Raw genomic sequence first — 16,122 nt, 5'->3', positions numbered from 1 at the left:
CGTCGCCATCGGGCAAACGCGCGGGATTGGCCGGCGGCGGCCGAGAGACATGCCCACCAGTTTCTCCTGGCGTGAAGCTACTGCTACTCCATTATTATGTGTGGGACCCACCAAGATACAATAATCTTTGCTTTCACTAATGAAAGTTGTTATTTCTGGGTCTGTGTACTTTTCATATATTTAAAATGGACATTTTTTAAAACAAATTTAAAATGGACCTGATAAAATGTCTTTGATCGGACTACGCACACCGTACACTTTTCATATGGCTTTTTTAACACAATACAAAGACAAACGCTCATGCATACACATATACTCACATCTATATGAACACATGCATGCACAATCTATCTATATGAGCAGTTTTAATAGACTGAGTCGGCATATTATCTTAAAATTGACGAAGTCATCATAGACATCTTCGTAGTCGACTGAACGAACATCGTCAAAAAATATAAAATAAATTCAATAAAATGTGAGTATTATAAATCTAAGAGTTAAACTCTGGTGGGTTGATTTCATCATAAAGTTCCTAACTATGAGAGGCTGGCTCAGTTCACCCCTCCCATGTGTGGTTGCGGGCTCAGTTCGTCCCTTCCATGTGGTTGCAATACGGGGCTTGTGCGGTGCCAACATTATACGCGGCAAACATGGAGCTTTACATACCCCTTCCCAAAACCACATGGACAAGCTGAGTGTCGCAACACGGAGCTTGTTGGGGTGGCAAACACTGCCCAACAGTTATCACAATTGATCGGATGGCTAATGCACGCTTGATCCAACGGCTCCCGAGGTGGCCAATTTGATTGTGAGTCAGACGACTGACGCTTGCAAGACATGGAAGAGTTTACTCATATCACTGGCACAGGAGATTGCGCACACACTGAGCACAAAGAGTGTTGGACCCAAAGGCCAAAAACTAATATGGAAAAGTGTTCATTGGACCACCAACTCCAACGCGCCGACCCATTTCATCTATTGGTGTCCGTCTAATTCATCCATAATGTATAATCCACAACAAGGACGCGTCATCACTCAATCTAATTCATCCATAATCCATTCATTCATCTAAACAAACTGCATTCGTGCCGATTGCATATCCATAAACCATACTTATACTTTATTCATAAGTTTGTAGACAGGAAACAATTAAGTTCATTTAGCATACGGGCATTGATCGATGTTTACCCTACTAAAGGCCACCAAGGCGCGACACGAAGAAGGTTGGCCAGTCTATCTCCATAGACCTAATAATAATAATTTTTAATTTTATAGTTTGACTACTAGTTTAAGTAATAATATATAATTATTTATGCCATAAAAGCATAGCATCCAATCTATATTTTGCTTCCATGTTTACTTCTCTCTAACAATGTGGGTCTATGGTTTCCATTGTAACTGTTAGAATTCAACGTATTGACAAAAACACTCGTGCAATAAGTTATAATGATTAGTTTAATTTTAAAAGGTGAGCACCATAACTTCCAGTGAAAGATGACGGCGGCAATGGAGAGGATCCTAGTGGCCTCCACCATGTACTGGAGCATCGACTTCGACAGAGGGCCTCCGCCCCCACAACCACGGTAACCCTCTCATCCATCAACTTTTTTTTTTTTGTTGATATAAACTTTGTTCCTCTTCATACCATCCCCTCACCCTCACTCCCTCCATACAAGCCTCGAGGCGCCCGCCCTGCATATCCACGATGTCACCACACGCCCGCCGTATTTTGATATTTACTTGACCATCACGTATATATCAACAACATATGGTACGCAACCCCGAATGAACAGAGTAAACAGTAGTAGTTGCATATTTTGTGTATCATATCAAACATTCGAATTAGTACACGTTTGCTTCTCCATGAAGATGTTTTCTTTTTATTAGGGGACTCCATAACGATGTTCGAACCCACAGGAATCCTGACCGCGGTTGTAGAAGAGGCGGAGGTTGTGGTATATGGGTGCCATCGCAGCCGTTAGATCTCGATCCAACGTCTTGAGATAAAAGCTCGGGTAATAAACAGGCGTAATTCAGAAAGGGGGAGCACCAAAACCTCCGGCGACAGGGGCGGCGGCGGCGATGGCGAGCATCCCGGCGGCCTCCGCCATGGACTGGAGCATCGACCTCGACAAGGGCCTCCGCTCCCGCCACCTCGGTAACCCTCTCGACCACCGGCTCTCTTCATCTCCGTACCACCCCTAGCGCCTCACCCCCACTCCCCTCCCTCCAGGCACGCGCCTCAGGGCCCTCGAGGCCGCCGCCCCGCGCATCCGCGACCTCGCCGCGAGCCCCGCCGTCCCCGCGGCGGTGGCCTCCGCGTTCGGCGTCCTGCCCGCCGAGCCCCGCGTCTTCGCTGAGACCATGCTCCTCCGCCTCGCCACCGAGTTCAGGGCCGCCGCCGACGACTCCGTCCGGGCCCGCATCGTCCGCGCCCTCCTCCCGGCCCAGGCCGCCGCGTGGCCCTGCGCGGAGCCTGACCAGATACTCCGGAAGGTCGCGGCGGCGCACGGCGCGGCCGGGACCCCGCGGGCCAGGGAGCTCGCCTTGAGGATGTTCGGCTGCCTCGCCGGCCTCGCCAAGGACAGCGTCCACGTCCGCTCCCTCGTCCTCTCCGGCCTCCGCTCCTCCAATGCTGCCGAGGTCAGTGCCAGCACTAATCACCATGACTGCTTCATACTACTCCTAGGATCAGGCTACTGATCTTGCAATGCACATGTCTGTTAGTAGTAAGTGATTTGTTCAGGGTTCCTGTGCTTCTCCTTTGGCAGGTCAAAGCGGCATTGTTTGCGGCTGGTTGCTTTTGTAAGCTTTCACAGGACTTCTCATACATCACCCTTCAAGTGCTGGCTGGATTAGCCATCTCACCGACATCAGAAGCCCAAGTTATTATGGCAGCAATTAAGACTTTCTCGAAGCTTGATTGTAAGTTGGCTGTTGTCCGTAGAGTTCACGAGGTTGGAAAGCAGATGGTTCTAGGCAACCTGGAAGATGTATTCAAAGCGGAAATTCTCTTCGCACTCTCCAGACTGGCGTCCAAGTCAATTGTTTTGTTTGGTGATCAGGTAATGTAACCCACAAGTTGCCAAGTTATGTATTTGTCTAAATTTCTTAAATTTATCTCTGCAAGTATGTTTTTCTGAATCCTGATATGTCATTAAGTTCATTCTTCCGTTAGCATATCTTAGTATTTAGCTGTTTATTTAAGTTAAATATACTTTCTCCTTCAGTTTACATTTGCTACCTTCAAAATATTGCTACCAGGAATGTATATTCCTTAATAACTTTTAGCTTTCCTATGATTCACTGGTTTCTGCTTTTCGGCTTTCGGAACTAAATAAAAACACTACACAAATGAGGTTCAAAACATCTTATGATTCCCTTCTGAGTTTTGTGCTGCTGCAATCTTAATTTGCAAGGCATGCTTTTATCAATCCTCTATCTGGGGAGCTGGGGGCTAGTGACGAGGCATAAATAGCAAGTTATCATCATTCTCCAATTGTCGATTGATTTGGAACTAAATTTATTTCCTTGGTTAAATCTGCTATTGCAGGTGGCACTTCTGCTATCATTTCTGGGACATGAATCTTCTCTTCCTATGAGGACTATGGTTTTGAAAAGTTTATGTTTTATGTTTCGCAGAAATACTTTCTATCTTCCTGGTGCCAGTACTGTTTTTGGCACATTATTACAACTAGTTGATGATGAGGATTTCCCACTTGATTGTAAGCGCTATGCATTCCGAATTCTGCAAAAGGTGAACACTAGCTAATGGACTTTGCTCATTCTGATTTAGACCTATCTTTATTTTTATCTGATTGGAAAGGGTACTTTTCAGATTCTCTGTGTTAAAGATCCAAGCATCCGCCATATCAATCCTTCTGAGTTATCTAAGCTTGCTCTGGCCGCTAAAAGATTTTTGCATTGTTCTTCCTGGGAGATGCAATATAATGCTCTTGAAATTCTTTTGGATATCTTCTTTTGCTTTCTCAAGGAAACAAAGCCACATCAGACTATAGGCACTCTCGAGAGTCCATCATTCTCGTACACTGGATACCCAGGAATTTCGAACAACATGCTGTCAACTCATGAAGAAACTAGTGAGGATGAAAAATCTCTGAATAAGATTTTAACAGCAATAGTGGATAATATAATATCTCTGGCCAATGAACTAGCGAACTGTAGAAGCAAGGTACTAGTGTCCTGTGAATTACAGAAATACAGGGCACTGTTTAGCCTTATGCTAAAGCTTGTTTCAGGCTACCCTTCTGCTGCTTCTGCTGCTCTTGATAAAGTAAGATGCCTGATGAAAGAACTTGCTCGAATAAATGCCAGTCATTACTCTGGAGTAGCAGCAGTTAACTGTGTCAAATCATCTGTTGCCCCGGAGCAGTTTAGAGCTTCATATGATACTGTTGAACCAGCGGCTGGAAGTATCGATGCTTCTTGCATGGAAACTGACACTGACAAGGCAAAGTTAGCTTCCACTGAATTTGCAGCAAGAATAATTCATCTGTAGTGCATGATCTAATTATTTGCACGCTCAAGTTTGCAAATGCTTGCCATGATATGTGTCATAAAACATCTGGCTCTTCCTGCAGTCTTCACCATAGTATCAAGGGTCTAACTGAATGTGTGCAGCAGAACGCCTCTCAGTATTGCAGCACATATGAATTCTTCCATCTTATAATGTGCGCGCACATCTCATGGAGTACTTGTAAAATCAGAGATGGTAATAAAGGATCGGGTGATTCAAATGAGCACCCTAAGATATTCTTTACTCCCGCTTGGATAGCACATGAACTGTGTGCCCTTCGGATGGCTAAAGTGCTTACAAGAAAACAGAGCTACTGGGAAGCCTATAGGTCTGCTATGTACTGCTGCCATGAAGATCTCTGGTTCACAGCGTCATTTGTCTTTAGAAAAGTTTCAGCTGCTTTTGAGTCGGGCACCTTTGGATTTTGGTTCAAATCATTGCTTCTTTTTGCCGCTGGAGAACTTGAGATGAAGCTATTGCTTTTTCCTTCAGCAATCAGTAAGTTGGTTGGTGAGCTAAATACAGAGGTAGATCTTCATGAGGACCTCTACAGTGTCGAAACAGATGTTGAAAGTACTCTTGCTGGATCTCTAGAGTTGCATGGCTGCCAAGAAAAAATCACTGGTATTTGTGAGAGAATATGCTTAGCAAATGATGTCCTCTCATCTAATGCCTCCTCAGACCGCGAATTCTTCTTCCAGAGGTGGTTCATTAGCCTGAGAGCGTCTTTTCTTAAGATCTTAACTGATGTTCTTGGCATTCTTAATGCACATTCTTCTGCTCACAAAGACATATCGCATCATGAATCTTCAAGTGTAGCCATAGAGAACAACCAAGTCCTCCTAGCTTTGACTAATTGTTCTTTAAGACTGAGTGACCTAGCAAAGAGTTATGATCTGCTTGCTGCATCCCATGGGGACATGGATCATGAAAGCTTTACTACTGTAGCCAGGCTTGCTTTCATGTGCTCACTTTTGTCATTTTGTACTGCGTTTTCTGTAGACGTCTCAAATGTACCTGGCAGTTCAGACCCTTGCACGCTTCCAGAGAGATTTTCTCACGAATCAATCCTACAAGATTTGCATCAAAGAGTAGATAGGAATGATAGCCAAGTTGTCTCGCAACTGCGGCAATTCATTTCTGTTTCTTCTTATGAGCTGGACTCCGTACACTTCAGCACAAGAATGAATATGTCAGGTATTCTGGAAAAGGATTCTTATTCGCTCTTCAAGTTTGCTGTGGCATCTTTGTTTCGTGCTCGCGCGGATGCCAAAGGAGTGACAACTGGAGTGGACGCTCTGCATCATTTGCACAGAGGGATGCAACTTCTGTCTAGCATTTTGCGGAGGTTGATGGAACTGCCTTTCATGCTTCCCAGACACTTCTTCAGCGTAAGGTATTATATACATATAATGCTGTACCCTTGAAGTGCTTTGAGCGAGAGTGAGACCATCTTATTCTTGAGTGGAATTAATTATACTATGCTGGATGAACTAACAAGAAGTCAGGTTCAGATAAGAACATTAAGCTAGCAATTGTGATCATATATTTTGGTAGCATGTAAAACCTTCTCTATGGGGCACCCGTATTTGTATTTTCAGCAAAATGCATTACATGACATCTTACATTTATGCAGGCCTTGCCTTGGCGCCGAGCTCTTCATGTTCGATTCCAACCCCGCAAACAAGAACAGAATATCAGTACCGCGCGGCTTCCAGCTCTCCCTGACTCTCTGCTTGGAGTGGAAGCGCGTGCTGGAGCGAACCCCCATCCGCATCGCGAAACTGTACTGCATTCTAGCCACAAGCCCATCGTCGCCCCTACACATCGCGGGAACGAGGAGCAAGCAGTTCGAGATGCGCAGGACCACCTCCGAGATGGCCGTGCTGCACGCCAAGCTGCTGCAGCACATAAAGAGCGGCGGCCTGAGGAAGGCCAGCCACAAGGAGAACTCCCACACCGAGCTGGTGACAGCGTTCGCGTGTTTCAAACCAGCTGGCTCTGGCCAGGGGTTCTCAGACTGCCTGCTGGACGTCTCCTCGTTTCCTCGCGGCGAGTACCAGATAGCATGGCAGGCGTGCTGCGTGGACGAGAACGGGCGCTGCTTCAGCTTGCTGCCGTTGAATGACGGCGCCGTCTTCTCCGTCCAGTAGCCCTGACTGACGGCCCCTCAGGCTCGGCTGAAGTTCAAGAGTATTGGCTATAGAAGCTATGTGTGTGGTCTGTGATGTAGAGCATGTCCATTGTTGCTGGTTAATCCTTGGCGATATATGCTTTACAGAGGCTCCTAACTGTTATCTTGTGGTCACTTAACATCATCAGGCCATGTGCAACTTGGATGTGACGAATTCAGGCTTATAGTTTAGTTCGGGGCGGCCATGTGATGTACACAAGATACTACTCCCTCCGCCCTAAAATACTTGTCGGAGGAATGGATGTATCTAGATGCAATAGATGATGCTAACTGCTTTAACTGAGATCTCTATATGTGACCATATATGAATGATGAATCCATACAACTTGGATATGATGAATTCCGGCTTTAGTTCCGTCCCTCTGATCTGATGCGTCTGTCTTTGTGTTCGCTCAGTTGAATTCAAATCATGTCGAGCGCTCCCGTTCGAATCCGAAACCGGGCACGCAAATGACGCTTTCAGCAATGCTGGATTATGAATTCAGGCTTGCCGTGGCGCTCCTCTGCTGACTGCTGTGTCCCGTTTCAGTAGGTACTCCTAATAATTCAGACTTGCCGCTCGGGAGTCTCTGCTTGGTTCAAAATTTCGAAACCACGGACGCACGCACGCACACGGCAGTTTTGCTGCTCGCTCGCTCCTCGACCTCGCCGCCGGCCATGGCGCTGCTCTGCTTCCTCCTCGACCTCCGCAACATCCCGCCGCCCATCCTCGACCTCCTCAAGCAGGTACCCGCTCCGGCCCCTCCCTCCCCCTTCCCTCCGGTCCATCAGGCTCCGAGCCCTAACGGCCGCCGCGCCCGCGCGCGCAGTGCCTGCTCCACCTCGCCAACCACTACGCCGCCGCCCCCTCGCCGCCCGCGGCCTCCGCCTCCGCCGCCCCGCTCCCGGACCGCCTCGCCCTCTGCTACGTCCACCGCGCCGCGGCCGGCCCCTCCGGTTCCTCCTCCCGCTCCCCGCCCGAGGTCCGTATCTCCCTCCCTCCCTCCCTCCCCTCTGCCTGCTGCATTTCTATGAGGCGTTCGATCCTGCTGGTCATTTCGGTGCTGCCTGCATGATTGCTTAGCTTCGAATCGAACATCTCGCCATTAACTCATCCAATTGCATCCTGAATTTCTGACACGCGAGCTCTGCTGCTCTAGCGCCGCTCGTCTTTCGAACGCCAGTTCACCCACTTCTGGTTGCCGGTGTGTGGTGTCTGCAAAAACTGGCGAATTAACCACACATATAGGTTAACTGAATCATGCATTTGGTGTCAGATTGCTATTGCCATGATCCTCTGATGCCTGAAAAGGCGAATTGCCTAACAACCTGCACTGACTATTCACTCACACCTGGAAAAGGCGAACGCTGATGCTGTCACACTGTTACACCACTGATTGGTCTCCATCCCAGATGATGCATTCCTTTTGTGCGCTTGTTCTAATCTTCTCAGTTGTATTAATACATCAACTTCCATCAGCTCAAGATTGCGTATAGGCCCGGGGAGAAATTCAGCCTTCGAGATTTCCACCATGCTGTCGAAAACTTGCCTCTGGATGGCTTCCTTCCCGAGCAACATGGGTCTGTGCCAACTGGAGGTATGGCTCGGATGATCTTTATGTTCGGTATATGCTTGTTTCGTCCCGTAGAAAAAATGAACTGAGCAGGATAAACACAGTCAATTTGCCTGTTCTTAATACAGGGAATTATATTGAGATAGGAAATTTATCTGACTGCATTTCTTGTCTGCAGACGTGTCACTACAAAATCTGTTTAGCAACAGGGCCATCTATTCTTGGGCCACTGATGACATCTCCAAGAAAGTGATTGCAATATGTTTTTCTGCCCAAAACACGGAACCTCTCCGAAGATCACTTATGGTACGGGTGCCGATTTCTCGATTTCTTTCGAAAGGGATTGAGTATTGCTTCGTGCAAAAATTGTTTCTCATGATAATGGCATTCCTCTAATTATCATCTCTATTTTCATCAGGAAGCATCAGAACAGTGTATTACAGTGGAGTTTGTAATGTTGGAAACAGAAACTGCTGCGTTCATGTATGATGATGTTTCTGAAAACTCCAGCAATTTTATACACAGAATCAGTGACCTTGAAAATTGCGTTGTTCGAAGATACAGTCCTGGTAAGGAGGCTTCATGAGTGTAGGGATCATCTATTGCTCTCGTTATTTTCATTTATCTTTAGACAAGACAGTCATCTTTCTTGGCCATGTTGATACACATAATATGATCATGTAGCTTAAACTGTGATATTTAAACTTTTCTATATTCTGATATTTGATTGACATCCCAGAGTTAGTACTCCCATATAATGAGTTGCTTACACTGAATAAGTTAACTTTTCACACTTCTTCCATCTAACACTAAGACCCCTAAAAGCGTAGATGTTCGGAATGCAGAGACCCAAGTTTTGCATGGGCTAGTCAAGAGGTGGTTAGAAGAGCTGAAGGATGACAAGGAAGAGATGATGCAAGCTGTATTGGTGTTCAGAGTTCCCATAATTAAATCTGTTAATCAAGTAACCTGCAGCATATATCCATCAGCAAATCAGATCATTGATGGTTTTCCATATTGTCAGGTAATATAATTATTTACGCACGCCACCTTTGACTATGAATATTCAGTTCTAGGCATACAACAGCATACAACAGAATGTATGTGGTGCTTTCTTTTGACTGTTTCATTTCATCCTGTGCATGCAAATTTGATGTTTATGTCTGTTGTTTTCAGCTTTTCGTTCGACAAGATAATAGTCATGTTATAATGCTTCATTTCGTCTATTCGCTAGTCTCTTCAAGGGTTCTGCTAATGCCGAACGCACTGAACAGATATGCAGGTGCCATGGTCGCCCCATAGATGATGTTACCACACATAAGGCAAAATGGCTGTGCCCAACAACAAGCCGCCAACTTGCAGCTTCTGATGTTACTGATAGTGCCGTGAAGATTGGTGATCAGACTGTATTGTTTCTTCCCACTTCAGAAGGTGGGTCAAACATGCGACGAGCCTCTACATCCATTTCTTTTGATGTGATTGAGCGCACTGACTTAGCCTCGCTAAATGAAGGTACCCACTACTCTTGACTACTGAGGCATTATACTCTAGTATATCGAGACTTCATCTTTACTCTGTTAAGTTTTGTGATAATGTGTGTTGGCAGGAGTCATAATGGGGAAATCTCATGTTGTGGTTCCCAGCTCAAATGATGAAGTTGCTCTAACTGATGAGAGCCTGGATCAGAACACCCAGAGTACGTATTTCCATATTGTCTGTGCTGTGCATTTTTCCCAGACCATCTTTAATTTATATTGCAATATACGTCAGATGTGCAGTTTCCTGGATGCTCCCAAATTCTGAGTATTGTGTATGTCGTGCAGTTTTCTATGGTCTATGTGAAACTCTTTTCAAGCTCGATCAGGGACTTGTGTGCTCCTCGGCGTGCAACACTGAAACAATGAAAATTGGAACGCTTGCCTGTTATTATCTCCTTCAGCCATCTGAAAAGGGACCAATGCTTCTGAGGGTATAGTCAGTGTCCCCTGTTTTATCGCAATGTAACTTAAGGGTTTGTGCCTTGTCATTGCTTGGCTTTGATGGTAGGAACATGTTTACGCTGTAGAGGCTCGCTGGATCTGAAGAGATACTGCCTCTCCCGGATGTGAGCCGACCTCGCAACTATACTGTTAGCAAGGACACCAAGAATTCAATTGAAACCTCTTTATCAAAGGTATGGTTTCGGACCGCTCCATGTCTCTGTAGTTGCATGGTGTGGTTGCCTACTACATGCCTGCTAACAACTTGGAAGTGTTTCAGATTGCTGTGAAGGAATACAACCCTCTACACCATGAAAGAGGTTTCCACTCGAAGCTGAATTCTCTGGTGAAGGATAGCCTGCAATTCGGGTACCTCCTCCTCAGTAATTACTTCAGAAGTTCAAATTTCATAATGCTTCTCCTGATACTCCAACCTATGCTTTCAGAGACTACTATTTTGAGTTCTTCTTTGGGTTTTGCTACCTGGCTGGCTACTAAGAGACAATATATATGAGAAGTTTTGATTATTTCAACCTCATTTGGCAGGTCAATTACCCCAGCCTATGCTGTGAATGATGCCATCCATCTTGACTCATTCAGCGAGCCACAAATACCAGCATTGCAGGGTCCCAGGGGAAACATGTTCATGAGCCAAAGGGAGAAGGCCAGAGACGCCGACCGGATCTACGCGTTCAGCGAGCCACAGACGACAGCATCGCCTTTCCGAGTTCCGAAAGACAGGCTCCCGAGCCAGCCCAAGGAGAGGAAGCTCCCGAGCCAGCAGCCCAAGGAGAAGGCGTCGCCCAGCATCTCCGAGGAGTGGGAGAAGCTCATCATCATCGACGACAACGACGACTTCTGCACCCCGGTCTCCTCTTCCAGGGCCCAATTCCCCAGGCCTCCGGTATCCACGCTTCCCTCTCCGGTGAAGCCACTGGACGAGAAGACCTCAAGGATCCTGGAGCGGCTGGAGGCCCCCAAGGCCAAGAAGCAGAGGGCCAGCAAGGCAGCCGGCGCCGGCGCTGCGATGGCGTCCGGCCGCAGTGGTGTCAGTAGCACACAGGGGAAGAAGCCGTTGCTGCCGTTTGAGCCCAGCGTTAGCCAGCCACTGAAACCTACCTTCAACAGGGTACGGCGAAAGCCTGTTCCTTAGCTCCAGTTGACTCTGCTGTGCAGATTAATTAAGAACCTTCTACTTCACTAGTTACTTCATGAGCACATCTAGTGCAAAGATCTCAACACATTTTTGTTCTCAAGTGTAAATATGAAGCTCGACAATGTGTTATATCACAAAACTACCGAGATCAAACAACATTCAGATAATACATAGACCAGCAGCTCCTAGAGAGTAGACACTGAACGTTGCTCGCTAAACTCAGACATGTCTATTTATAGTTCATGAGTGTGCATCTTCTAGTGCAACCCTGGAATGGTACTCTCAACATGTCTTGTTCTCAATTGTAAATACGAAGCTCAGCGATAAGTTGAGAAAGGATATACCACGAACCACTGACATCAACATTCAGATAACATACAGACAAACAGCTTGTACCGAGTACCGACATTGAACAATTCATGTTGCTTGCTAAACTCAGACATGTTGAGATCTAAGGTAGAAATCAGCTGGTTGCTAAACTCAGACATGTTGAGATCTAAGGTAGAAATCAGCTGGGGTACAAATGGCCCTCGACAACGATGGCAAGAACGGGGGTTTAGACCTCCAGGACCCTACTCTCCCTAAGTACTTGCCCACAAGAAAGTCGTTGCGCTTACGGTTACAGGAGGCTCTTGGGTCACTCCACGCTGCAAGAAATGCGCTACCTAATGGCTGATGATGAGAAGAACAGCGGTGTTTCTAGACCGATGGTTTCAGCGAGGTGTCCGGACCTCCAATGGCAGCATCGGTGAAGTCGCGCTGGTGCTGGTCCCGCTCCTCAGCTGCTCGGACGCCGCTGACTTGAGCTCAAGCTGCTGCAGCTGATGGACGACGTGAGACATCCTTGGGCGCACCGAGGGGACATGCTGGGTGCAGGCGTAGACGAGGTCCACGACCTTCTGGATCACTCCTATCTCCGGCAAGTCGTTGATGAGCGGATCCAGCAGCTCCAGATGCCGGTGTGATTGGACCAGAGGCGTCGCCCACTCGAATATAGTCTGCCATCCAGCAGATTCAACGGACTGTGCTGGCCTACGGCCACTGATGATTTCTAGAAGCAGCACGCCGAAGCTGTAGACGTCGCTCTTTGTTGTCAGCTCGTTCCTGTATATGAACTCTGGGGCAAGGTAACCGTATGTTGCCGCCTTGACGGTCCTCTCGTGCATTACTTCCCACGGCACAAACTTGGACAGCCCAACCCCCATCAGATGGGAACCAAATTCCTCGTCCAGAAGGACGTTGCTTGCACGGATATCACGGTGGACTACCTGGGGCTTCACCTTGTCATGCAAAAATCTGGAATCAAAAGACTACCGGTAAGTATGCGATCATTAATGGTACTAATATGGTTAAAGATAGCCAAATGTCTCGAATTAATGTTTCAGTGTCCAGAGCTGACTTATGCAATTATATATCGCAATTTTCCCAATTAATAAATATGTCAGAGAAACCTACAACAGTAAAACGGTGAATCCAGAGCTGACTTATGCAATTATATATCGCAATTTATAACCTAACATAAACATAAGCATGTCCAGCATTTTCCCAAGAATTAAACATCTGTGGACTACAAGTTCCGCTTAACAAGCAACCATAATTGGTTAAACACAGCAAACAGGCATCAATATAATGAAAGAAGAAACTGAATGGATTAAAATAATTGCAGCTTAGACCACAGGTGCTTTATCAGCTATTACTTTCCAAATAGTTAAGTAAAAAAATAACATTTCTCGGAGTGGAACAGACAAGAGTTAGGATGACTTACGCAATCCCCTGTGCAAGGGTTGTGGCAACTCTCATTCTCGTTGCCCAATCAAGGCTCCGCCCTCCTCTGGGAATATGATGCAGCCACACATCCAACGGCCCATTGGCGACAAACTCATAGACAATAAAGCGGTCGCCATGATCATAACAACATCCTTTTACAGCCACTAAATTAGGATGATAGAGCTTTGCAACTCTACTGATCTCGGAGTAGAAATCCTTTTTCCTTTGTAGGCTGGATCTCTTCAATCTCTTAATTGCTAATTTGGATCCATCTGGCAAGGTTCCACTGTAGGTACCACCTGTCTTGGCATTTCCGGGCAGCCGGTTTCCCTCACTGAAGTTCTTGGTTATCGATCTAAGTTCTTCACTGTTGAACACTTTCCATAGCGGTGGCACTAATGCGGTAGCTGAAGCGCCGGAAGCTTCACGCGATCTTTTCCTTTTCTTGCTTCGCTTGTAGACGAGCAGCCAAACCACAACAGCTAGAGTGGTCGAGAGAATCAAGCCGCTTACGACGATGAGGACTATGAAATACTCCTTGTGGCAGTGATCATGGTAGCACCTATCTTCTGGCATAAATCAGTGGGTGTCAGACTGTTAGTGCAACTAAATTTTCATGCAACGGAACAAAAGTACTCCAGTGTTACCAAAAAAAAAGACTCACCGTGATTCATCATGCAAATCAGCCCATGTGACTCGGCACACTTCTTTCCAGTAAGTGCAGTGTGCTTACTGGTCACCAAAGTGCACATATCGTCGCCGGTGGCTAGACTGCAGCGAGCGCCGGTGCAATTGGGATGCAACGGCTCGCCGGGAAAGGCGGTCTCATTCCAAGAAGACGAATTGTCAGACCATTTCCATCCAACAAGACCGCTGGTGTTGCGGCGACGCCCTCCAACCCAGCACCCGGAGGAGGCAGCTCCACAGAGAGACCTTGCGAAATTTAGCTCCTGAACCGATGATAATGCAGCCAGATCACCGCTGAAGTTGCGGCAGAGAGCTTCGGATCCGTCCCAGGAAAGTGAGCTTGAGATGTGCATGAAGCACTTTAGCCGGTCAGGACTGATTTGCCAACCGTCGGGACATGACGCTGCAGAAAACAGAAAGTATTGATATTAATAACCTTATGGGAAATATGATTGGATTGGCAACGGAGTCTATCTAGAGCCTCTTAAAACAGTTATACATGTGGATGCATGCAAGTCTGAAATCCTATTACTACCAAATCTCTCTTTTTTGCAAGGTCTGGCCAACTCATCTGCCCAAAATGGGTTGTGGCTGGCTTGCCAACCAGAAAGAGTGGAGCCATTTCAGGTACTACATATGATCGGTTTCTGACAGGAGCATAATCTAGAGCGCAGGTTTTGTGCCAGATGCAGCAATAGAGTAAACCATTAGGGAATAATATATTTTATGGATCTATCCAGTGAGGCTTGATAGTTGTCGACGGCCACGCCCACACCAGCACCAGTATATATATCAGAGAGGGGGGACGAGGTGCCGCAGATTTGTTGTTTTTGTGCCGGCCTTGGTGGAGCAAAATCACATGTTTTGGCGAAGCCGGGAGACAAATTTAGTTGTCTATCTTCTGATTTGTGTGCGCCCTTGGCAAAGAAAAGATGGCATATGACAAATTTACTGCTCTTTCAGATGGGCGCTAGATTATGATAAATCTACTGCTCTTTCAGATGGCATTGACCACCGGAGTATCAATCGGACCTTGCAGACGAGATTGAGGAAAATATTTTGACTTCGAACTGGTCACGTGCCCGGCTATCGCAAGGAACAAGCAAGGAGGAACACACTGCTGGGGAAGAAGGCATGGATCTGTCTATAGAGGAGTGAAGGGGGGGAAAGAGAAGACGGTGGCAAGTAGTACTCACGGGTGTGAGCCAGCGCGGGCGCGGGCGCGGCGGCGGAGAGGAGCAGCGCGGCGAGGGCGATGACGAGGTCGAGGGGCGTGACCATGGCCGCCCCCTCCCTCCTTGCTTCTTGCTCCGGTGGTCGGTCTCCCCTCCCTCCGAGGGGCGGCGTTTCTTTCTGCTCTGCTCTGCTCTGTTCTCACTGGGATGGATGGGAAAGGAGAGGAGGGAGAAGGGAACGGGTGGGCCCACCGTCTTGACTGCTCGCCATTAATTCCACTGCCCACCTCACCTGGCCCTGCCTGCCTGCCTCCAGTTGCTGTTGCTATACCCTTTTTCCTCCACAGTTTTTTTTTGAGATAATTTTTTTCACCGGCTCGGAAGCACACGCTCCCGCGCATCAAAAATATTTTTCTAGATGTCAAAAGTCTGAAAAAAAATTTAGATGTGTTATTAATGGCCATATTTTTTAACATAGTACTTACACTCATCACTCTGAACACATGCGTGCACACTCTAACTCTGTGAGCGCCTCCAAGAGATTGAAATTGAGCCGCCCTATCATACCGAGGTTGATAAACCCATCATATGCGGCTCGTAGTCGAGTCAACGGAATGTCTCTTTTCATCTAAATGTTGCTCGCAAACTTTTAGGTAAAGACCTACGCATTTTGACCTGTTAAAAAAAACAAGTCGAACACGAAATGGTACACCTAATTTTGTTTGTTTCACCGACGAAGCACTGCTATTTCGTTACACATAAAAAAATTCAAGCACAAACATGCTTGTTACACTAACATAAAAATCTACACAACTAAAGAACATGAAATCTAAAAAAAAACAGAATTTTTTAAAAAACTTACTATTTATTTAGAATTTATTGTTCATCCAGGAGCATATGCTCCCCAGATCCGAAATAGCCTCCAGAATATCACATTGTATTGATACTGCAAAATCATCCAATCACTATGAGCTATGCCATGCTTGTATGAAATTTAAATTTCAAATATCCATTAATGGTATATATTTACCTTTTTAATCTTGTGGAAAATAAATGGATTGTCACATTACGAGA

The 16,122-nt window shown here is 46.5% G+C and overlaps 3 protein-coding genes across 6 annotated transcripts; 2 read left to right on the top strand and 1 right to left on the bottom strand.

Moving 5' to 3' along the window:
* Nucleotides 1-1,935: 1,935 nt before the first annotated feature.
* LOC125542681 lies at nt 1,936-7,062 on the top strand. Its single transcript, XM_048705816.1, is given in 7 exon segments — nt 1,936-2,158; nt 2,234-2,643; nt 2,772-3,065; nt 3,554-3,757; nt 3,839-4,520; nt 4,523-5,933; nt 6,174-7,062. Coding segments are annotated over 7 exon segments (3,594 nt in total). The 5' UTR covers nt 1,936-2,082; the 3' UTR covers nt 6,691-7,062.
* A 213-nt stretch (nt 7,063-7,275) lies between these two features.
* On the top strand, nt 7,276-11,637 carry LOC125542679. Of its 2 annotated transcripts, XM_048705812.1 has the most exons (12): nt 7,276-7,457; nt 7,541-7,693; nt 8,191-8,308; nt 8,463-8,590; nt 8,703-8,853; nt 9,130-9,308; nt 9,559-9,796; nt 9,891-9,980; nt 10,108-10,253; nt 10,350-10,457; nt 10,544-10,632; nt 10,810-11,637. In XM_048705812.1, the coding sequence occupies exons 1-12, from the start codon at nt 7,389-7,391 to the stop codon at nt 11,414-11,416; spliced, it is 2,076 nt and encodes a 691-aa protein (XP_048561769.1). In that variant the 5' UTR covers nt 7,276-7,388; the 3' UTR covers nt 11,417-11,637. The 2 variants fall into 2 exon arrangements, with proteins under 2 accessions (XP_048561769.1, XP_048561770.1); XM_048705813.1 differs by lacking the exon at nt 7,541-7,693.
* Nucleotides 11,638-11,745: 108 nt separating this feature from the next.
* On the bottom strand, nt 11,746-15,303 carry LOC125542680 (C-type lectin receptor-like tyrosine-protein kinase At1g52310). Of its 3 annotated transcripts, XR_007298005.1 has the most exons (5): nt 15,070-15,302; nt 13,851-14,276; nt 13,185-13,755; nt 12,039-12,715; nt 11,746-11,962 (listed from the first exon to the last, which is right to left on the bottom strand). XR_007298005.1 is itself a non-coding variant. In XM_048705815.1 (4 exons), the coding sequence occupies exons 1-4, from the start codon at nt 15,152-15,154 to the stop codon at nt 12,133-12,135; spliced, it is 1,662 nt and encodes a 553-aa protein (XP_048561772.1). In that variant the 5' UTR covers nt 15,155-15,303; the 3' UTR covers nt 11,746-12,132. The 3 variants fall into 3 exon arrangements, 2 of the variants coding, with proteins under 2 accessions (XP_048561772.1, XP_048561771.1); XM_048705815.1 differs by having other exon boundaries at nt 11,746-12,715; nt 13,185-13,752; nt 15,070-15,303; XM_048705814.1 differs by having other exon boundaries at nt 11,746-12,715.
* Between the last annotated feature and the right edge of the window lie 819 nt (nt 15,304-16,122).

This window comes from Triticum urartu, chromosome 3, assembly GCF_003073215.2.
Source record: "Triticum urartu cultivar G1812 chromosome 3, Tu2.1, whole genome shotgun sequence".
Lineage (NCBI taxonomy): Eukaryota > Viridiplantae > Streptophyta > Magnoliopsida > Poales > Poaceae > Triticum > Triticum urartu.
Note: the sequence above shows the minus strand (reverse complement) of the source record. Positions and strands in the feature narration are given on the sequence as shown.

Bases quoted from the DNA above. Each gene is read 5' to 3' on its own strand.
- LOC125542679 (XM_048705812.1), top strand. From the start codon at position 7,389: ATGGCGCTGCTCTGCTTCCTCCTCGACCTCCGCAACATCCCGCCGCCC. The intron at 8,591-8,702 runs GTACGGGTGCCG...TATTTTCATCAG, and splicing joins CTCTCCGAAGATCACTTATG to GAAGCATCAGAACAGTGTAT. The intron at 8,854-9,129 runs GTAAGGAGGCTT...TTCGGAATGCAG, and splicing joins TGTTCGAAGATACAGTCCTG to AGACCCAAGTTTTGCATGGG.
- LOC125542680 (XM_048705814.1), bottom strand. From the start codon at position 15,154: ATGGTCACGCCCCTCGACCTCGTCATCGCCCTCGCCGCGCTGCTCCTC. The intron at 14,277-15,069 runs GTGAGTACTACT...TGTTTTCTGCAG, and splicing joins GCCCGCGCTGGCTCACACCC to CGTCATGTCCCGACGGTTGG. The intron at 13,756-13,850 runs GTGAGTCTTTTT...GATTTATGCCAG, and splicing joins GATTTGCATGATGAATCACG to AAGATAGGTGCTACCATGAT.